Source organism: Antrostomus carolinensis, unplaced genomic scaffold, assembly GCF_000700745.2.
Source record: "Antrostomus carolinensis isolate BGI_N321 unplaced genomic scaffold, ASM70074v2 scaffold13922, whole genome shotgun sequence".
NCBI lineage: Eukaryota > Metazoa > Chordata > Aves > Caprimulgiformes > Caprimulgidae > Antrostomus > Antrostomus carolinensis.
Genome location: NW_010299076.1, coordinates 143,750 through 167,302, shown reverse-complemented (window position 1 = coordinate 167,302; position 23,553 = coordinate 143,750). Strand labels below are relative to the sequence as shown.

General features: G+C 38.4%; 1 protein-coding gene across 1 annotated transcript in view; it reads left to right on the top strand.

Annotated features, from left to right (window-relative positions):
• The window catches only part of NCKAP5 (NCK associated protein 5), a 219,669-nt gene that overhangs the window by 53,895 nt on the left and 142,221 nt on the right, over positions 1-23,553 (top strand). The window contains exon 3 of the mRNA XM_029083670.1: positions 23,335-23,425. Within this exon, the coding sequence (XP_028939503.1) occupies positions 23,335-23,425 (91 nt within the window). The remainder of the gene's footprint in view (positions 1-23,334; positions 23,426-23,553) is intronic.

The following is a 23,553-nucleotide window of genomic DNA, read 5'->3' as shown; positions in this document are numbered from 1 at the left end:
AGTGAAAATTGAGGATATAAAAATGAGCTGAGAACTTCCAGACAAGAACTGGCCAAAATGAGATCTAGGAAGTGGGTTATACAGCGTTTGGATGTCGATGATTTGGAGAAGCTAATGACCAACTAATAAGAGTGAGGTATTCCATGATTGTTTCATCTTAATGCTATGTGAATTTTAATCTCAGAACAGAATAGCTGCTTTTTCTTTTTTTCTTTTTTTCTTTTTTTTTTTTTGAGCAATATTTCATTATAGTTGGGGAAATGAATATATGAATAACTTTTTGGAACTGTCTGTTGTGACTAATATAGGAAAGCAAAGTACATGGACAGTATGACTGGTGATACTTCTGAGAGGGATCCCATGAGAAAAAGGGTTGGGTTTACTAACAGTATGTTCTAAATAAGGTTTTCAAACAAAGTTTTCAGATATTGCTGATTTCTTTTTCAATTGTTTACTTGGACTGGAAAGAGCTGTGTACTGACCTACTGCTGACCCCCAGGATTTAGCTTTGACTGACTTCACAGAAGTGCTTTTGTACAATGGGCTCCTGTTCATGCCTGAGGTCTAGTTACATTTGTTGCCATCAAACCATCAGATTTAATATGCTAATGATTTTGATGTTACAAAAATATCCCAGGTAGTGTGAAAGGAAGCATATTTTGCTTCTTCAGATGCCAAGATTAAAAGAAAAATCTATTTCATTGCTCAAAAAATTGCTCTTAATCACAATAAGTCACAAACACTTGCTGTTTATTCTGCAGCGCTTTAGTCTTGTTTTCCAAGAAGTACTCAGAGAAAGAGAGAGACGGAGTGTTTAAGATGGAGAGATGGAGACATGGAAGGGGAGAAAAGGGAAAATATAACAGCCATACATGAAGGATTTTTTTTCTGAACATTTGATTGTACTGTTGCTTAGGGCAAAATAGAAATACATTGCTGTTTAATGTATTGCAGATAGGCAGTATTCTGAAATCAACGTATTGCTGTTTAAGTAGAGGTTGAAAAGTCTTTTTCTTCTTTATTTCAATACTTTGATTCTAGTAGGAATCCAAAGAACTTAAAAGTCTGTTTTGTTTCATTTGAGGAAAACAGTGGGGATAGCATCCCCACAACATAGTGTGCTTCCTAAAGGAAAAGTGGGAGGCAGCAAGGGAAACAAAAATTTCCAGCAGTGTCTTTCTTTTGTTTGGAAGATCAGATCTTTCCTACACAACTGGAGAACAATTTTAGTCGTTATTATTATTGATTTGAATTGACTGTAATAACTGATTAATCTGAACTATTAGAGTGAATGGATGGCTGTTGTGATGGATAATCGTGAATGTTGATTTACTGGTCCCATTTGAAAAGAAACTGGCTGAGCCATCTTAATGAGGTTTTCCTGGAGTGTGTACACATTTCAAATAAATAAAATTAAATTGAATCTGAGTCCCATATAATTACAACTGAATTTATTTGATTATATTCCCCACAAGGAGGGTAGATACAAAAGGTTTCAGCAATTTTAAAGCTTCTTGCAGTTTGTAGGTGTTATGTCTCTGTTAATTGTCAGTTTTGAAGTGTTAATGACTCTGGAAGTATTTCTGGAATGCTTATGTCATCTTTTATCATACTTTTCAGCAATATCCACTTGATTGCAGCTCCCTTTTATCCTTTTCTAAGGATGGGTGTGTGCACTGGGCTTGGGGAAGGTTGGATAGCACCCTGTGACCACAGACTGGGGATGGACAAAAAGTGAGGCAGTTTTTTTTCCTCTTGCATTCAAGCTCTTAAAAAAAATTTAGTAATTTTTTTTCTTAACTAAATCAACATTTGCTTATAAAAGTGAAAACTGAACATAGAAGAAAAGGTAGCAGCCTCCTAGAACGTTTATATATTGGTGATCACTTCTGCAGGGCTCCTTACTGGTAACATCTGAGTGTTTCTGTTCATAATGGAATCTATAGAACAAAACAAGTCAGCAATAAAAGCAGGTTCTCTGTTTAAAACGAAAAAGCTGTAAATTACTGATAAACTGGTGTGAATTGTTGGTTAAGTTGGTGTGAATGTGTAAACTTTGAAAATTTGTACTCCACTGTTCCTTGGGCTGAACCCATAATACATTCCTCAACGAAGTGATAATCAAAGTAAATCTTTAGGATAATGCAGAATAGGCTGTCAGAGCATCTCCTGGAGAATATGTTATTAAAGTTTATGAGTAGATTTTTATTAAGTGTTCTTGAGTAAAGTATGCATGTATTATCTAGTTCAGAAGTTAGAAAAATATTGCAATACGATCCCCAAGCTTGCTTTTTATAGTGGTGGATATACTCAGCCAGCAACCCTTAGATAAAAAGAAAGTACAATCATAAGTTCTTGTAAAAGTAACACTAATTCTCTGAGATACCATTTTCTTAACTGTAGAAATAAAAAGCAGTCAAAATATTTAATGGAAACTGTCCAGGAGAATTTTAAAAATTATATTCACGGGAATTCTTTCTTCTTTGCCTTTTTTCCCTTTAATTAAACATTAAGTTCATCTGAAAATTCAGGGTAGCTTAGGATTTGAGTAAATTAAATCTGCCTGTCACGTCTATAGCAGTATCAGCACTAGACATGGTAATCTAGCACAGGGACTGAGCTTCTGTAGAGATTTAAAAATAGGGCACCAGGAAGGAGGCCCTGGAGCCAGACTGATAAAATACACATGTAATGGTGCAAATAACATTAAATCAAAATTACAATGAAACTCTATAGCAAAGGTAGAGTTAAAAGATTCTTTAAAAAAACCCAACAAACCACAAACAAACCAAAAACCCCCCAAAACCCCCAAACAAACCAGCATTTCCTAACACTGCTCAATGCCATAAAACTTGAACCATGTAGTATCTGCCCTCACCTCTTGTCTTTCACAAGTGTAGAGTAAAGCAGACCTCTAACATTGCAGATGCTGTGTATTGCTGAATGTTGTCTTTTTTTCCAGTAGTCACTGTGTGAATCTTAGCTATTCAATTATCCAACTCTAACTTTGAATTTTTTCTCAATTAAGAAAGTTTAGAACTTTACTGACTTGTATTCTAGGAGATGGCCTGAATTAGACAATTGTTTTAAAAACGTACATGAGTGGCTTCTTCTGTCTGTCATTCCAGTTGCATCATGAAATATAAAGACTTGAATGCAGGCATGGTCACCAAAAAACTCAAACAAAACGATAAATATATTTAGTGTTATTAAATCCACTTTTAATGTGCATGTCTTTTTATTTAAAGTACAACAATACTTTAAATAAACATTTTTCTGAATGTATTCTCCTGACAATATTTATACATACAACGTAGGGTAGAATTGTTATGTGTTGCCCCAGGAAGTCATGCCTTCTTATGGTGTTGAGCACAGATACATCCTGAAAAAAGAAAAGCGACAAAAATGGGCACCAGTAGGTTAAAGAGAAGTCTTGTTTGTTTGCTCGACTAGTCTGTATGCAAGTGGTAGTGAAAATCGTATTAAAAGACCTTGGCTCAGAAGATGATTTCATCATTCTTTGGAGGACGGAACAGTTTCAGCAACAGCTGAAAGAAGCATTAGCTTTTGGTGGTGCAGTGTTTTGAGAAGTCCATGTGAGAGTGATTTGCTGAATGTTTTGTTTATTTTTTGATAGGCAGCTTATATTCCCTGGTCATTGCATTTCTGGTTGTGATTCACAACGCTGTCCAGATGTCAAATTTATCTTGCAGAAGTGAAGCGCTGCTGACCTTGTGTTTATAGATCATAAAGCTTTAGCTATCATTTGTTTATATATGTGGCATTTTATCTTAATTCTATGCAATGTGTGGGCAGAAATACATAAATTTTATATGAGATGACCATTCATTAGTATATATACTTGTAAGTTTTAGTATAGCATGAGTGTTATAATTTGGTATAATCTGTGCAGGCTTCATGGCTTGAAAACCTCAAGCAAAATTTTGCATCCCAAAGTAAAAATGAGTGAAAAAAATACATATTGATTTTTTTTTTTTCCCCATGCTATTTTAAAAATAATTACCTGGTGGAACTGGATGTTCTTCGGCAAAGTTTAAGTTCAACTTCTATAACTTGAATGGATTGGAACTTTAGAAATCTTTTTCTTCAAAATCAGCCTTTAATATTTACAGTGCTCTCACATTTATATATTACTACACATTATATAGCTTGGATAATATTTAAAAAAACCCCAGATTTTATATATGGATTCCCAATGTTTTTGTATGTTCAGACTCTGAGGGTAATGTGTTCATTTCTACCAGCAAATGAAACATATTTTTAGTTGTTAAAAAATGAAACATTTTTTCCCATACATTTAAAAAGAAAGTGGTTTCAATCCAGTACAATGTTATGTCATAAAATGTTCATTATCCTAGATCTATACTGAGTATAATTTTTCAAAGCCCAGTTCAAAAGAAGATAATACTTTTTTTTTCCTCAAACCCAATTTTAATTGCTGGTTCTACTTTAACTTACGTGGATGCTGAGATGATACTTTCTCTTGAGCATTACTGGGAAAGGGACTCACCCACAGTGATTTATGTTAGGTGAGATGTTTTGGTTTTCCTTCCACTTGTGAAGTGTCCCCAAGATCCTGTTTAAGTGTGATTAATCCAAGTAAGTTTGTATCACTTCTCTGAACTGTTTCCACTAAGGAACTGAGTACTTGGCATTCTGCTGGAATCTGTATGAAAATCCTGTCCCAGCAGGCTACTGGTATCAAAGCAGATGTCAAGTCAGGATTTCTCCTTGTTCTTCCTTAAGTGCTGTTGGAGAGGAATGTGTAAGCTGTGGTTCTGACTCTGTGAACAGAAGGCCCTTTCAGACTACCTATTTGTATATGGTATTCCTGTAACATTTTAACTGAATTCAAACTTTTTTTTTTCCTACCAGGTGCCTTCTGTCATCTTATATCCTCACGAGCTTGAGTCTTTCTTTTTTTTAAAAAAAAAAACAAAAACAAAAACAAACCCTGAAACAGTCTGTTTCATATGTTGCTGGGTAGAGTGAGGCATCTTCCTGTCCACTGACTGTAATCCATGAGCCTGCCATATGCTTTTGACCTGCTGTAAATAACGCTGCTTATGAAAAATCTCTGTTTGGTGAGGATCCTGAACCTGTCTTCATCCAGTTGTGTGTTGTAGAGACAGCACCAGGTTTATCTAAAGCGTGTAAAGCCCAGTCACACCAGTGATGACTGTATCTGGCATTGAGGAGTGGAGAGGAATGGTGATTACACCACTGACATGACACACCCAGCGCTGCTGCTTGGACTGTAGCCTAGCAGCAATGTAGAGATGTGCACACATTTTAAACTCCCTGAATCTGTATCTACGTTAGACATCACAGATAGTTCAGTGGGAAGGATGATACCATCTGTCTGACTCAGTGTTAAAGACCAGGCACCCTTACAGGATATTTTGGTAGGTGTTACCTGCTTGGCCTGGTTTTATATTGCTGTCCTTCGTGGAATCTGAGTGGTTTCTCAACTGAAAACAAACTCTTAGGGGTAGTATTCAGGCATACACATTAATGCTGAGTCTGACAAATTTAATAGGTCTGTGAATATTCTAGCAGTTCAGTCTGTTGGTGCAGCTCGTATCCATCCTTGGCTTTTTCTCCCTCTGTGTAATGACTAGCTGTTTGCTCTGACTGGGGTAAATGTTAGTCAGCTTGGTAATTAGCTGGGCATGCATGCATCCAACTCACTGTGGTTGTCAATTTACTTGCAAATTTAATTGGTAAAAAAAATGCCTCCAAACTTTAGAAGAAACCTGCTTTTTTTTGTTAATCTACTTCCCTATAACTCTTAATGTACATTTTTCTCATACTGTGATTGTACCTGTAGCTGTACTAAGACAGCAGAAAAAATTAACTCTTATTTGTTTATTATTTCTGTTTCTGTTCTGCATGTGCTGTTCATATGCTAGGGACAGTCTTAGGAAAAAAGTAATGCTGAGACAAAAATGTCTTATAATTCATCTTTTCATTACTCTTTAAATATTGGGATTACAGGGCAAAGATTAAACCAAACCAGAGAGTTCATATTGTGTCTACATAAAGGACTAAAAGATGTAAAAGAATGCCTTTACATTATTAAAGAAAATAGCAGGGAAAGTATAGCTGGTGTGATTTGGTGATAAAGGACTAAGCTGAGCTGCTGGGTTTTGTTCTGGACTAAGTTATTAACCCAACCAGATATTGCTGTCACTGAAATCTGAAAGGAATTTTGAACCCTTCTGACTGATTGATGCTAGGCAATTACCTAATTTTTCCTGTGCTTTTATTTCTACCAAAAAATGTGAAAACTTTTATGACAAAAAAATGAGTGAAAGAAGTGCTGAATGATTTTAGATGTCTTATTTCTTGATTGCCCAGCATAAGGCTTGCTAAAATGTCCTTGATTTCCCAAGGTGGAAATTTGTTGCTGTGAAACCTATGCCTGTTTAAAGCAGACTCAAAAGAGACAGCATATACACTCCACTTGCTAGTTTTGAAAAACTTTTGTGATGGGCAGAGGTTTGTAAAGTGTAAGATACTGTTCAAGCAGAGATTCCCATCATTAGCTCTTGGTGCCTACAACAACTCAAAATGTGATATTATAATAGTGAACTAAGTTATAAAGTGAAGGAATATCAGATATCTTTATATCATCAGTTATTCTACACAATATAGGAACATGATTTTTAGGTTCACCGCTGAAAATTGTTGTTTACTACAAGACATGTTTGTACTAGAGGTACATTCTTCCTTTAGATCTACTGATAATACACTGTCTTCCAGGTGTATTAACCATTTTTCAGCCCTTAATGCTTGCTAACGTTCAGGTTCCTCCAGTTTTTATTTGGTTTTATATTGTTTGTGAGCAGGTCCTTAAAACAACTCTCTTAAGAACAGCAGCCTCTGATAAATAATAAATAATACCCAGTGATAAAATGAGTAGATGATTGCTTAAATTTTAAATGAACAATAGATTTTTTTAATCTCTCTAATTTTTCATCAGTGATAGATTGAAAGATTTGCTCCCAGATGAGTTCAAAATCCATAAGCTTTCCACTTGCTCAAAGAGGTGTGGGTATAATCTATAAAATCAAGATATATTAGCTCAAATTTTAAAAGATTCATCTTTAGCAAATAGTGTTAGGAGTCAGACTGGAAGTGATCACCCCACCAGATATAGATTTGTCTCTCTTCCTCCCACGAGACTATTTTCCCTTTGGAGGTGCATCAGTGTAAATATCAAAACAAAAAAGCCCGTGTTTTACAGCAGAATTTGGCCTTAATTGCAAAATTCGTTACCATATTTCCGTCAACAACTCCAGATATTGTTGGATTTATACTTTTTACATTTCCAAACAATAAGTTTGGGTTTTTTAGCAGCTTTAGTTTATGCCATTTGCAGGCCAAGTGATTTCTCAAAGCATTCAATGTGCTTAGTGGCATGAACAGCAAATGAGGGTTTAAGATGATGAAGATTAAGGAAATCTATTACCCTTCCTTTTAGTAATCTGAAATTACTTTGAAATGAATCATTAGCAATGAGCTTAACAAAGGTACAAAAATACTGTGCTAACACTGTGCTAATAAAAAGACTGTCAGCGTCTTTGTTTTATAATAATCTTGAGATAAAAATGCTGTTTAGAAGACACTAATAAAACAGGCAAATAGGGATAATTTACAAATTACTATCATAGCAGTTATTTTAAAAAGAAACTGAATATGGATGATCTAAAATAATTCAGTTTTATTATAGTTTGATTTTACAGTCAATGCCAGAATTAAATTTTATGCAAGATGACTTTACTTGCATTTGAGTCAAGTTGGATTGTCTTTGCGGTGGAGATAACCAGCAGACGGATCTACTCCATAAGCACTGCGCCGGTGTGCAAAAACTGTCTGCTCCAAGTGCAATTTTTTAGCAGGGCTGTTACTTTTGCCCTCTTGCTCTATTCTTCCTTCTGCCTCCTGTTGCCCGTCGTCTCTCTCAAGCTATCTAGGCTGGGAAGAATTCTGTTTTCCAGAGTACCTACAGCCCCCGTAGCGGGAGGTTTGGCTGGTGCTGGTTTCTGTTGGTCAGAGCTCACCCTGCGCATCTCTGCCTGACTTGTCTGTGGCAGCAGGGGGGCACAGTGCTGACTTGGCTTCTCTGGGTCACATCTGTAATAAACATGAGCTTTTTTTCCTTATAACTACACAACATTAAACCCTGAGTGAATGATTATAATTGTGTCATAAAACATAGCTTAACTTTGTAACTAAGGGAGCAGGAGTCTTAGGTGTCTCCTATACCCACAGGTTACGTTGCTTTTGTATAACTGGCCGAGAGTCCTGCCTTTCCCCCTGCCCAGCTATGGATATAAAAGGACCTGACCTAAGCTTCTTCTCACATTAATAGAATCCCTTGTCATGCACAAGATTTCCTGCCCTATGTAGCATTTTTGCTCATGATTAAGGTAAACTGTCCTTCCTTTCTGAAGAACAAATGGAATTTTTAAAGCTTTGGTACTGTGAGATGCTGCTGTTCAGCACTTGCCCTGCATTCCCCGCATGTCCAACCCAGCCTCTCTTTCATGTATCATTCCAGCTTTTTTTGTTGTTATTGTGCTTTCCCCTCCTGGACTTGGGTATCTAAACTGTTTTTTCAGAAATAGGTCTCCTGCATTGTGATGGTGTAATATAAGATAATGATTGTTTTCTTTCAACTTTTTATAATATTTAATTAAGGATTCAAAAGGATCATCTTCTTTGTGTTGATTCTTGCTTAGAAGGGAAAAGAAGTCCCTCAGGAGAACTACTAAATTATTTCTTAGTAAGACAGGCTTGTGAGGATTTGTTTCCACCAGATTAGCTAAAATGCACGCTGTCTGTTCTCTTGAGTCACAAAGGCCATGATGCTATGAAATTAACTGCTAAGTTCAATGGAATGACTTCTGCCCAAAGTTATTCAATTTTGCAGTAATTCGTGCCGGTACAGTTTGAAGCTGGAAGACACAGTAGTTTCTAGAGTCATCTGATTTTTCTGCATTCCACTGACATAAACTGAGAATCTTGCAAAATGCTGAATTTCTTGTGTTACGGGTATTTCCTGGGGCTTTCATAGTAGATCTTTATGTCCAGTATCTGTTCTATAAGCCCAGGAAAAAAATACTTAACTAGTTCATGACTGAATAATTTTATTTGCCAAGCCCAGTTCTCCGATACCTTACCATAAAGGTGTGTATTGCTAAGGTGATCTTCCACTTCCGCAGCAGCACGAATTGCATGGTTAAGTAAACTGTTGATACTGATATTACATCTAATGTTCATTTCTGAAGCTAGAAATGTGAGCTCTGTGTATTATGTTTGCTGTTCCTTGGCTAAACTTTGCCTAGTGAAAGTTTCAGCCTTCTTTTCTCTGCAGTAATGCTGTTCTGCTTTGCACAGGTTAAAGAGGCTGAGGATCTGTCCCCTGAAATTGAAATCCCTGAAGCTTTCTATGTAGCTGAGCCTATTTGGTTCATATTCCAAAGGATGATGGAATATGATCTACTGTTTGGGTGCATGAAAGCTGATTAAAATTGCATCTTCATGGATCTATTCTGCATGCAGCTTCTGGAAGGTGAAAGCATAGAAATTAAGGGGTTTTTTTTATAGAGCATGGGTGGCATTTACATTTCTCTTAAACTTTCATGTTATCTCAGACTTGATCATGGAAGCAGCCCTCCATATGAAAGGAGAGAGGGAGTTAATATTGGAGCTTTTATTCTGTATCTGCTGAATTTTTGATTAATGCTTCACTGGCATTTATTGTCATCATAAAGCTGTTATGAAATAGAAACTGTTAAATCAATTTTCAGAGGAAATTCTGAAACAAAGCCACAAAGGTATTGTATGACAGTGTGAAGTCTTGAAGAGGGGCTTCTCAAATCTTAGACTGATGTGCTAACTGATGGATCTTCCTTTCTGAAGCAAATGTGCCTTGAGTTGATTTTGTTCTCTGTTTTAGATATTGTGGAAAAAGTAAATCCTAAATAAGTCATGTTGAATACTTTTGCAGAGGAAAAATATCCCTATAGGAAACACTGATGAGCTTCCCAATAAATGCTACTTTTATAAATGACCTAACCTTTGTTTCATTTTAGTCATGTCTTAGGAGAAGTAAACAGGGTAATGTTCAACGAGTGCATTATTGAGAGATTTTTGGAGAGCATTCTGAAAGCCTCATACAGAGCTCTGTCCACAGGATTGCCATTAAACACAATGGGAGCCGCGCAGCTAAAATCCTGCAGAGCAGTTTGAAAATGTATCCCGTGCTGTGCTGAAGATAGATGATTAAAGAATGAGTGCTTGAACAGGGAGGAGGGAGTGATGTTCTGATTCTCCATTTAGGGCTGTAGTTAGACTAAAAATCCTTCTCTAAACCCATTTTAAATGATCTTCTGTTGGAAGCCCTAGCTAATAGGTCTGTTGTTACTGCTAAAGAAATGCCAATACATTACAAATAATTAAAATAAACATTTGCACCTTAGAGATATCTAGATATCCTTTCACTTCTGTTCTTTACGTTTACCTTTTTTATTGCTGTTCCACTTTATTCTTTTTCTCTTTTCTTACATCTTGCTTACATTTTCATGTCCTTTCTTCTTCTTCTTCTCAAAGTTCTCTTACATGTTTTGTGCTGCTTTTGCTTTTATTTCTGGCCCTCGTATCTTTTGCTGTTCTCTTCCTCTCCATTCTCTCCTTAAAATGCTTTCTCAAAAGTTTTTTCCTCTGCTTTCCTTCTCTGTTTGTAAGTATTTCTTTCTTCTCTCTTCTCCCAATCCAAGTCTTGGTATTTCTGATTGCTTTACTTTGTGGACCCAAGTAATAGGATGTGCCTTTCCAGACATCTTTACTCTGCCCTCTATTCCTTTTGTTTTCCATGTTGACAGCTGGCCATCTATCCAAAGTGTCCTTTCCTCTTCTTATTGGATTTCTGGCATCATACAACTTACCTCCTGAACCTACAAGGTGAGAAAGATTTCACACACTGTGTCTGATACAGTGCAACATTCTGCATGACTTCAGCAAGGGGAAAGTGGGAGAAGGCTGTAGTGGCAGCACATGCATGCAGCAAAGAGCTGGTGTTCTTTCTGTATGAGTCCATGGAAATGCTACATACAGAAACATTCCCCTGCTTTTATTCAATTTGTGTCCATGATAATGCAGTTTAAAGAGATGAGCTTCAACAGTGATGAATTTGGCATTTTGAGCCTGTGTATTCTGGTGTGTTCTTTTCCTGTTGTTACTTCATACAGTGGATAATGGCTGTGAGAGAGTAATGTGGTTGGCAAGATATGGGGAGTGCTTTATGGTGCTTAACATAGAGGCATGAAAGTGTCCCTGCCTTTTTCTCTTCTTTTCTTTTCATGCAGCTGTTATGTCTTCTTGCATGTTATTGGCTCTTTGATAGTTGTCTTCTTCCCTTCTTTTTCTTATCTTCTTTTTTCTTTTGATAGGCTTACACACATACAGAAAGGGACAACATTAAAAGTTATTAATGATAAAATATATCTTTGTCCTCCTTGATTTTTTTGTGACCTGTTCACAAATAGTTTAATTCAGCCCTTCTTGTTTGTTGGCATCAAAGCTGATGATGCTGTATATGACATTATTCCAGCCCTCTTCTGTGTGCATTTTCATGTATTTTTATGGCCTCATTTTCAACTGCTTGGTTGTAGAAGAGCTGTCAATATAATTTTAGAGAGACTACCACTACCTAATGATACAGGTAATTAAGCCCTTGGAGACCATTATTCTAACCATATATTACTTGTTTAGGCCATTTTGCTATGCTGCTAGGGTTTGGAATTTACAACCACTAAGCTTTCATTCTTATGTCTCTGACATGAGTTGGTTTTGTGATTTTCCAACCACCTGAAATTTAAGACTGGAAGAGTAATTACTTCTACATCTTAGCTATCTTTGGTAGTAGATAATGTGTTGCTGTTTACTGAATCTGTCCTCGAGAAGGGTAAACTCCTTTTGAGCTGAGCATTGTTAGAATAGGAAACTGTGTTGTTCCAGAGCATTGCTGCAGGAAATCCCCATGGGAGAGTCATTCTTCAGGCTCAGGAGAAGGCTCTTGGTGTTCACTATCCTGGCAGTCATTCCCGATCTACTGTGGGGAAAAGCACATGGAGGCATTTTATTTATGCATTTTTCATTCCGTAAGTTGGTAATTTGGGGGCTAATGTGGAGGGCTTGTCATGTGAGAAGGTCCTAGTCACACAGAGAAGTCATCAGCACATTACCTGTTTAGGAAGGGTACAGAGAAAACACTTGATGATAACTGATTGGCCAAAGAACTGTCCATACTCTCTGTTTGTACATGTCTGTTTGAATGTCCAAAACAAGCTCTCTGCTGAGGAGAAAAAAGGAAAGATGAATTCTAGTTACACCTACAGCAGCACACTATCCCTCTTAAGGATAAAAATATTATAATATCGTTATTTGTAGCACAGACATCACTGGAAATATTCCTACACATTTCATCCACCTTTGCTGATCTTACATGGTAGAGGCTTTCAGAAAGTCATGGCTGAACTGAAAATCTCAATTTTTTTCCTTTCTTCTTGTGGTCTTCATGAGCTGAAACTCAGAAAGACTGAAGTCCAGAAAGTAAAAAGAAATTATATTTATTAAGATTCTGTGTTGTCTTTAAAAGTACTTTTAAGTGAATCTTGTGGTTGGGAACCAGAGTCATTGTTTCTTGCTGTTCTTTGTATTTGTGAACATCTGAGGTGACCCATTTTGTGGGGGATCCAAGTTCAAAGTGGGAAACTTTCTCATCATACTTGAGTTCTGTGTAGTTACATTTGCAGGAGTTTGGCCTTTGGGCCTTTAGTAATTGGCTGTACAGTGTCAGGAAAGGGCTGGTGCTGTCTTGTGAATTTGGTTTTTGCTGTAAGATTTAGGTTATTGAACCAAACCAGGAGTGATATCTTGAATGTTTATTTATTTAGAGTCCCAGTAGCTCCATTAGGAGTTAGTTTTTTAAAGGCATTAAATCCACAACTAACATTTCAAGGGAAAAAGAATGCAAGTATTTACTAAACTTTACAGTCTTTGCCTCTGAAGGCAGCAGGGCATGTTGTACAGTGTTCAATATCATGAAACTTTCTAAACAACTGTAACGTTATACATACTTAGTAGTCACTTAATCAAAATAATTACATATCTTCCTGTACAGGAATAATATGCATGCTCACTAGCTGCTTAATCAGAAGAATTATATATTTTAAATGTTTTTCAATTTTTTAATGCCAAACAATTGTAGAATGGTGAGGTATAAATATCTCTCTATATCCTCCAACAAATCATCCATGTTTCATTTTAGTGCAGAGGAGCAGAAATACGGGAATGCTAAAAAGACAGAACAAAGCTTTTGCTACCGTGCTTCGTTCCAGATTGAACGGCTTGTTTAAGGTTACGCAAGCACTAGCATAAGCTATTCGTATGAAATGTGTGAAGCATTAACATATCATTAAAGAGACAGCAAAACTGATGATTTATTTGAAGTTACCGAAATATTTTTGAAGATACAAAGCTCAAATCACTGATGGAAAGAGCTGAAGATCTGTACAGTCATACCAACAGAACAATATAGAGAGGACATGGCATCTGCTGCTTAGACCCAGCAAGGTCAGTTGGCATCCTGGGGTCTAATGGTGGCTGCTATTGACCACGTTGGGTAACGTCACTGTGCCTCAGTTTGCTCATTTGTCTGATGAAAACACAGTATATTTGTTAACCTGGATATTCCCAGCACAAGAGCTGCAGACCTCAGAACTCTTATGAGCAGGGCCATAGTATATCCTGGGATGAGGCCTCACATCACTGATCTTTCTAATAGAATAACCATGTCTACTAGCACATGGGGAGTTACAATAATTAAAGTTAGTGTGATCTGTCAGTTAAAAGAACAAACTCAACTTTGTGGTAGATCATCCGTGGATTTTTACTGCAGTTGTTCACTAACTGGGAAATGTCAGTACTTTGCCATGGATTTCCCAGTCATTGTGTAAATTTAAAAACTGGAACATGTTAGAATAAAGAAAATACTGTTATTTACTGGTTCCATGAAGTTGGAGTTTTACTTACAGAAAACCATATCCATCCATCTTCACAAGGCATTCATTGCTCACAACCCTGGAACCACCTCAGAACTACAAGATTTGCAAAGAGATGGAACTGTGAGGAGAGTGAAATAACTTTGTATTATAGAGAACTTAAGATTGGAGTCCAGAATCTGATGGTCTAAGAAAACCTTCACTGGGGAGTCAGAGTGGCTGAAAACAAGTCATGATCATTTCTGCAGAAGGGAAAAAAAAGTCCCTCCTCTTTTTAGCTTTCTTCCAACTGCTGTCTGTACTCTGGACAGCACAGGTTGGTGTCTACCACAACACCACGCAGTCTGAGCCTGAAAGCTTGATGATGGGCTGTGTAGCATGAAAATGAGTAAGAACAGCTTGTTTGCATGGTGGAGGGTTCTGCAAATGCTCACTGATGCCAGACCTCATTTTCATCTTGTGTTTGCTTGTACCTACTTTAGCCCCACATCAGCTGCCTCCCTCCACGTAGCATCTTTGCTATTCATGGGAAACACATAGAAATGTATGTAGCTATGTCAGGGTGTCAAGGTGATCTTATTTCCATGTTGAAGCTGTAACTCAGAATGGAATAAGAAGTCTTTAGTTTTGAGAGGCTTTACATTCCCTCAGATAACTTAAAGCTATAGTGGTTTGTCTGTAGCAAGGTGCTTATATGCAAAATTAAATATGGAGGAGGAACTGGTAGGTATATCTACCAAATTAAGTATTTGGAGGAGCTAGTAGGAGGATCTATCCATCTATCTAAATATTTGCAAATATCTAGAAGTAAGTATTTGTTTACAATGTAGAAAGCTAGGAAAAAAGTAAAAAATGCATTATTTGAAATTGGAAATACTTGCAGTCTGTATAGTTGTCTGTAATTTTTCTGATGCTTTCAGTTACACTGAAACACCGTGACTATTTCTGGTGCCTCCACTGTGAATAGAGTTTGAATTTATGACCATATGTTTAAGCTGACACAAGAATTGGCTTTCTGTACGTGTCTGGTTCTATCCACTCATATTTAATGAAAATATCTCCTGTCCTAAGGTCCCGAATGTGTTACCAGGGAATTGTAAGAGGGACAGTCCTTCCATATGAAAAATCCTTTCAGTTGCCTGTGAGACGCTTTTCCATGAGGCTTAATCTTGGACTCTTTTTTGTTTAATCCTCCGTACCTGTAACTTACAAGATCATATACAGGGCTGGTGATGGAAGACACCCATACAGTCTGTATGGCCTTCTGTCAAACCAGAAATAAACATTACCACTGGTTCCTATTGCAGTTCAGTATCTTTTTGCTGTACATGTGAGTTTGAAGAGTGAAATCTGTATGACTGAAAGAGGCAATGGAAATATTTCCAACATTTCCTGGCTCAGATGGTGGTTAGAGCAGTTTCAGAGACATGTCAGGTCTGCTGTTTTGTGGTAACAGAATTCAGACTTGTGTGGGAGCAGTGATATGAGGTCTTTCAAAATCCTACCCTACTTACCTGAGGTTCAGGGCAGGTACTCATGTTACTTTAAGGACACCTTGAACATTTCCAGTGGGTTCAGTGGTCAGTGGTTCAACCAAATGTTGTGCTCAGTCTTTCAGTTCTGTGTAATTTTCAAGTGGTGGTATGATCTAGCAGACAGAGCACCAGATTAGATTGTCCACACAAGGGCAGGATCCTTCTCCACTCAGGTAAATAGAGCTTGAGACTTGTTTCATTCCAGCACGGCCTTATGATAGTTGCCCTCATCATGCACAAGATGATACTTTATGTACTACTCTTCTTTAGGTAGCTTGCCCTTCAGGCAACAGTTGGAGTATGTTTTCAGTAGGAAGGTTTAGCATGAGTATGTGAAGAAAGCATGGCTTGTGGGGTTTGGATTTACCACTAGTGAATGCCATGGGGTTGAACTGGCTGCTCAGAGACTGGTGGGGAAAGGGCCGTGATGGTGCTGCAGGAGAGCATTTGCCTTGATATTTCTGGATTCATAAGCACCTGTACGGATGAACAAAAAGAATAAACTTAAATTATACATTATATGTGTGTCTTTGTTGCTTTTGTAAAGGATATTATTACTTTATTTTCTAACTGAAATATTAAGGATGGATATTGTACATCCTGTAGGCTTTGCCCAGCACACTGCTGTAAGGCATGTACCAGTGTCGTACACTAAGCAGAACTGAAAATGCAAAGAAAACCCCTTGGGGTTTAAAGCCCCAGCATTTCCCATCTGTCAGTTCTCTTTTAAGTTTATCCCATAACCTGTTTTCACTTCTCTCTCTCTATCTTTTTTTTTTGAAATCCATTTTCAATATCTAAATCCTTTGGAGGAGCTTGTGTCTGTCTCCTGTCTACCTACCCATTTGAAGCAATGGTCTGACAGCATGCTGCAGGGTCTCCACAGTAGGTGTGCTGAGAACAGGAGGCTTGGACACTGCCCCGAGAAGGAGGAGCTAGTTCATCCTGGGGATCACCATGGCTCACAGAGGAGAGCAGAGGGTCTCAGGGCTCTAGGTATGGCTGACAGGCCACCACACAGTCTGGAGATGAGCCTGCAGATCAGGGGGAGAGCTGAGGAGAGCAGACAGCCATTTCTAAAGCTAATGGAAATCTGTGGGGCCAGAGGGGAGGAAGCAGAGAGTCTGCAGTTCAGAGAACCCCTGATTTAGTGAAACTAGGAAGAAGGAAAGACACTCCTGCAAGGATGCAGTGAAGTGGAACTGCTGTTTGATGAGCTTTTTTTGTTTCTCTTATGTCTTGTAAAGCCACTTTGATATTTGTCATGTTTAAAAAAATCTGGTGCTTAATCTAAAATACAGATTTTTTCATTTGTTCAGGAGGAGGGGTTGTATGTTACTCTGAAGCCTTTTGGTAGTTTGAGGAACTCACGGTAAGGAGAAAGTCTAACCTGATCCATTGCAGAGCTTTGAATGGAGTGAGATGCAGGTAATCCCAAACCTGAAGCTTGAAACTACATATGAGTAAGCAAACAAATTTATCTGTGAGCTGAGTCAGACAGAAGCTTTGTGTTTGGTTGGATTGTGAGTTTGGAGAGGGAGATGCAAGGCTTGGACAGAGGCACAGAAGTCTACCAGCAAAGCCAGACTGATTGGAATCTTCAGGCTTGTGAGTCCAGCTGGCGAAAATGCTGACTGGTTCACAGGTGAACCAAGAACTGAAAGAGCTGAGAAACCACACAGGAACCTGTTCCTTGGTCTATGGTCAGGCAGTAGGAAGGGGTCAGACAGCTCAAGGAGCTGAAACCCAGGCCACATCTCCAGGGAGGTTATAACTAAAAATAGAAGTCAAGAGACTTAAGCCAGAGACTGCCTAGGAGATAAGCAGGAAGCTTTACTGTCTCTCAGATAAGTGCTGGAAGAAAATACCCACCTGAGAATTTTGATTCCACAGAAGTAAGTTAAGCTGAAGATGAAGAAAGATCTGTTACTGATATTTTTCTCTAAGACTTTTAAAAAAGTCCTGCAGCTGCTACACAGCATAAGGAGATGGGAAAAGCTGAAACACAAACCTCAACTGTCGTAGTAAGATACTCTAGAAACCAGGACAACACGTCTCTGTAAGACCGTAAGTCAGTGTCAAGTTGAAGGAATTCTTGTGACATGCATTTGAAGTAACCACTGAGTACTGTCACCTCAGCTTGAGGGTGATGGAAAGGGAAGATGATAGCACCCAGGAAAAGGTAGCTGCCATCTGTGGAAATCTTGAAGGAATTAGGTCAAGGGAGAAGGGGGTGAAACTGTCATGCACCTTCTAGAGCTGGAACAACTATGTGCTACCTGCCCCTTGGAGGGAGAATTGGAAAAAGGGCTGTGTGGGACGCAGCTGAACAGAACGCGGGCTATAGAGAGTGTTTATTCCCTGTGCTAGAAGGGGAATCAAAGATCAGGATATATGGGAAGGATTTTTTTCAAGGAAAGCTTGCTCTGTCAAGGAAAGCTTTTAGTTCTGGGGCGATCAAACCTCCCTAAGGGATATGCTACAGAGGACCAGTGAAGAGGATGGATTTCCTCTGCAGTGAAATGGGACATAAGACATGTCCTACACAGTTGAGAGGTTGGTTGGAGAAAATCGTCTTCACATGTGAGATTACTGTGGCAGAATGTGAAGGACAGGTCTCTCAAGGAAGGAAATCCCAACTGAAAGGGGTCTGAAAGACCTTTTTAGGCAGGGGGAAATATATGAGGAAGGTTCTGCAGAGTTTGAGGGCTGAGAGAACTCTTGTGCCTCCTTGCATTAGTGTATTTGAGGGAAGATTAATTCCTATATGGTCTTAAAATCTGTTCTTGGGGAGGACCTTAACAAAATAGCCTGTGGCTTTGGTCCACTTGAAATGACAGAAATTGGAGTGACACAAAGTAGGCGTGTTTTCTGACCATGGCCCAGAATTGCTGGGGGAATGGCACAAAGGAGGTGCCCATTTATGAAGGTGATGATCCTGAGAAAACTGGGAGGAAAATCAGGAACTTGACTGCCTGCCAGTGATGCCTCAGCCCCAGCAGGGTCTGTCTCGCCTGGCCTGGTTGAAATTGTGCTCTGGTGCATGCCATGAGTTGTAGCAGTGGGAGCAGGCAGGAGATGTCAGAAACATAACATCAGGAAGCTTTAAAAGCAAGTCTCCTACAGCTCAGTGGGTCTTTGCAGGCAGGTCCTCGCTTCCAGACAAGATTTGAGCTGCAGCAAAAATACAGAGGAAGCTTCCTTCTACTATCTTGGATGCCTGAGCATTTGTGCCCTGTGTGCTGCTCCCTGGGCAGGGAATGATGTTTCCTCCTTTCCAGGGCTTCCCCCTTGCCCAGAAACACAGAAACAAAGCCAAAATAAATAACTGTACGCTGCAGTTGGATTGTTTTCCTGGTATTCTCTCAGAGGCACAGGACAAATTACATTTTTTAAATGTAGGAATGATTGATTTTGTTTCAGGAGGAATAGCAGCAAGGACCTGTGGATCATAAATTCAAGTCCTCAGCTCTTGACCCTGCTGTGTAATTAATTTCATAAACTGCTCAACTCTGGCTTAAAACTGTTTAGGTTTCTAATCCTGTTACTCTACCTGGTGGGCTTGTTCAGAGTCTCACTTTTTCAGTTATTAAAAATATCCTAATTCCAGTGTAAATGTATTTGTAACCACTATATTCCCCTCTTGTTTTGTCAGTCATTTGCCTTAGGTTGATATAGTTTTCTTTCCCATTTTACTTTTTATCACTGGTTCTTTTGTGGAAGTCATACCTGTGTAAGCCCTTGGTCTCTTAAGTTTAGCAACATGGGAAGTTTAGTCTCTTCTCGTGGCACAGGCTGCCAGTCCCTCTAAACAACCTCAGAGCTGTCTCTTCAGTGAATCCTCTCTGAATGAGCTGCTCCTGAACACTGGTGATTGTAACTGCAGATAATATTCCAGATGAAATCTTCACAGTGCTTTCCACAGAGAAATTAATATTTTATGTTCCTTAAACTCTAATATTCCATGAACCAGATTCTGGTTTCGGAGTGCCTCATTTCTTCTTCTGTTTTATACTTTGTGAAATTTTTCCTTAGGTTGGGACTGGTGTAGGACTGTTTCCCTACTCTAAACTGACATTATGTCAAGAAACTTTTGAAGCTTCTATCAAACTTGGGTTTAATTTATTTTTCTCCTAAAGAAAATAGCTTTTTTAAAAAGAAAAATTGAACACTTCAGTTTTAAGAAAACTTCAATTTTCTATTCAAATAATAGATGTAACAAAAAATTTAATGGTACTAAGTGAGATACTTCAGATAAATAGATAAATAGGCACTAAGTAGAACACTAAAAAAAGGGGAAAAGAAATGTTCTGAAATAGTGACTGAAGAATGCAGACTTGGGAATGGTGAGCTTTAGAGACTGTTTTTGTGGATTGTAACAGCTTGATAGTTACATAAGATGCACAGAATCCTTGGCAAAACAGGTTTTTTAGCATGGACCAGCAAGCAGGCAGAATACACGCGTGGGGGACAGCTATTCTAGATGTAATCAGCAAGTGCTGGATGTTGGAGTGGGTCCATCTATGATATTAGAATCACGACCAAGAGAAGATAACCTTTCGTGGTTACCAGAAGAGGGAAAAATACAGGTTGATGTGTAGAAATAGCCTTTCCTAAAATTTTTCTGCTTCACTTCCAGAATGTACATGTCCTTTGGAAGCCTTGTTCAGGGATCAAAACATGGGATTTCAAGTTAAATTTATAGAGGCTCAAGTATTCTTGCATCATTAAAAGAATTTATACTAAATCCTTCCGGCACGTACTATCACTGTGAAGAGTATTATAGATCATAATATAGCAATCACTTTTCAATAAAGGTGCCATTAATTCATGCTTCAAAGATTCTATTTTATACGGAACAAGTCTCAATTATTATCCTGTGCCATGTTTGGTTAAGCAGTCCTTCCTAAAAAAGGACAGCTGGGGTGCTAGTGAAGAAGCAGTAGCTTATAAATTGCAAGAGCACTGGCCATCAGAGCTTTGCAGTTAATTTGTCTGTAAGCATATTTCACCTCCTTGTTTGACAGAATCTAGTTTTCTCTTTCCTTTTTCAGGTATTCCATGGATGCCTAAAGCTTGTCAGATCCTCTCAGTGCTCGTTTTATAGTGAGATGACCACAGAGACAGTGTCTCTTACGCCTGCAGTTCAGCTTTATGGCTGTCAACTCTTACAAACTTTTGTAATAGCTGCAAACACCAAAACAGCAAAAGTCTCAACGGTGTTTAACTGAACTCTTGGTCATGTTGGAAAGATTACTGTGTTGCATAGAAATCTGAGCACTGATGGGAAGTGGTTCTAATTGCCACATGAAACTGTGTGCTAGGCAGTCCCTATAAGGCTGTTCGACAAGATGAGCCAGTTGTCCAGAATAGACTGAATTTGACTGAAGGTGAAATGACCTTTTGAATTTGAGAATTCTTCCTAATTTTTCTGAGCTGGCTTAACTGATGATACTAATATGCAACTAGACTACATTTTCTAATACTACTAATCCTAAATTTAAAAACTCTGATTTTAGTGATAGTTGAATCTGTTCTTTCTCCCATTTTTGCTTGTTTATTAATTTGTAAGAACTTTACAGAGGACTAGAGTTGGAACTGTATGTGCATATATAAACACAATAATTAGGACTCTTACTACATCATTAATTTAAAAATGAAATTATGAGCATGTTAAGAAATGAAATCTTTTGGTGAGGACTGCACAGGAATTTATGTTATAAACCAAAATGATTTGTTCTTCTGTGTAAAAGGCATCTGATTAAGGTCAGCCTATGAGCAGAAATAGTTCCAATCTGCAACTGAAAAACTGCACCACTGTCTGCACTAGAGATTAGAGCTGGCTTGGTTTTATTCACATTTGGTCAACAGATGGTCCAGCTATTCCGTGGGCATTCTGGCAGTGCAGAAGTCTGCACATCAATGACAAAAACCCATCATACGAATAAGTAAAATGTCAGCGTTCATCTGAGTAGAATGAATACCCAGTGTCGGCTCCTTGCATAGTAGCGTAGCTGGCTGACTCAAAAGGAGAAAACCTAGCAAAACATCATATGATGGCTGAATTAGCCAGTGCCATTCATTCTGATGAGACTGGAAGAACAGAAAGACTATGAGGCTTCTAGAAAAGGTAATGTTATTGGCCTTTGGCCAGAGCAGTTAGCTAATATTTGCTGTCTCGATGGATTGTTACCTTAGAAATAATAAAAAAATAAATAAATTGATACTCTGTGAGTAATTCTTCTGCTCAATTGCATTTACAAAGAATGGTACACAAAACTCATGTTTCCCTAAACACAGTAGAAATAAACAACAGCAGGCAGTTTCTGGTCTGCTATGCCTAGGAATACTGGCTCCTTTTTCAAGGTCACAGTTTTAATATACAGCATGTCTGGCAATATGGCTGAGGTGTTGCTCTCTCTCTCCTGCCCTCACATCTCCTACACACCTGTGCCACAGCAGTTTTCCCTTCTCCTGCCCCTGTTCCAGCTGGACTGTTTTTCCAACTATGTCAAGGGATTTGAGACAGCTTAAAAGGAAAAGAACAGGAAATGTGAAAGAGAGGGTGAGAAAAACTGTTACATCCACACAGTTAAAGAAGAAGCTGTACCGGGGTGAGAGTTTGGGTGAGGAGCTGGAGGGTGAGGAGAAGTGTGAGGACCTTTGGCTGGAGTTGACACTCAGCATTTTTTATTGTGAAACAGCATCTTTGTTGCTGTATTCATCACTGCTTCTCTGGCTTTTGATCCCTTTCCTTCTCTTACCCATACTCACAGAGCTGAAACCAGCTGTAGTCCCAGACTTTTTATATGTGGTCGGCCTTGGTGACATCTCCTAAGGCCGTGGGGTTTAATTTCTGATGCACCTTGAATGGGAGCAGTGTTTTATAGGTGACTTCCATTATTCACAGCAGTTCTGTTGTCCGGAGGAGCAGAACTCTGTTCTGTTCAGCCTCCATTCATGAGGGTTACCATTATTACCAGTGTTAACACGCTTGATGAATGTGTGGCGATCAAAGACAACTTTGGATTGTGTCTATTAACACCTTCTAAAATGGAAGTGCAAACCTTCTTCTTCCACTGATGGAACTGAAGTTGATTATGTTTTCATGAGTTGGTGGTACCAGATTGTAGCCTACACTTGCTTTTTACATCCCTTTGAAAGGGCAGAGAAGGGTGAGTGTGTTAAGCAGCTGTGCCTCTGTAAACAAATGTACTGACACACACTGCTGCACCTCTAACATAGACAGTCCATATAGTAATGTATTTGACAATCTGTCTAAACTGCACAAACCTGACAATTGGCTAGAAATACAGCAAGTTGTGTTTTGGTTTGTTTTTTTTTTTTTTTTTTTTAATCTGACTGATTTTGTTCCTAAATGACAGTAATTTTATCATGGTATTTGGTTACACTGTTGACAAGGTGGTATCTTTTCCACACATTTGTTTTTAATTTTTGTAACTGAACTCCAGTAGGATTTTAACAATACAACTAATTACTGTGCATCTTCAAAAGATAAAAGAGTGCCCTTAATGTGTTATTCATAACATGGAGTATGAGAACATTATAAGGCCAGGTTTGTCTTTAAATATTAATTTCATGGTAGCCATGGATGCATTAGGCTCATGTAAAGAACAAAAACACTGAATGCAGCTCTTATTTTTTTTTCCATTCAGTTGACTTTTATAAATATTTTCATTCTCTAGAATGGAGGAGACAGTGAGAAATCTGCTACAGAGCCAAGGATCCCCAGGCCAGCATGGAGAAGGAACTGTCAATATCATGAAGGTATATCAGGTATTAGTGACTTATGACCTGTTTTCTTGTGATAGAAAAGTTCTTTAAAACAAAAATTGCACTACTGAGATAAATGTGTCTGGCATTGTTTCCTCTCTTTGTTTATTAGTTATGAGTACGTGGAAGTG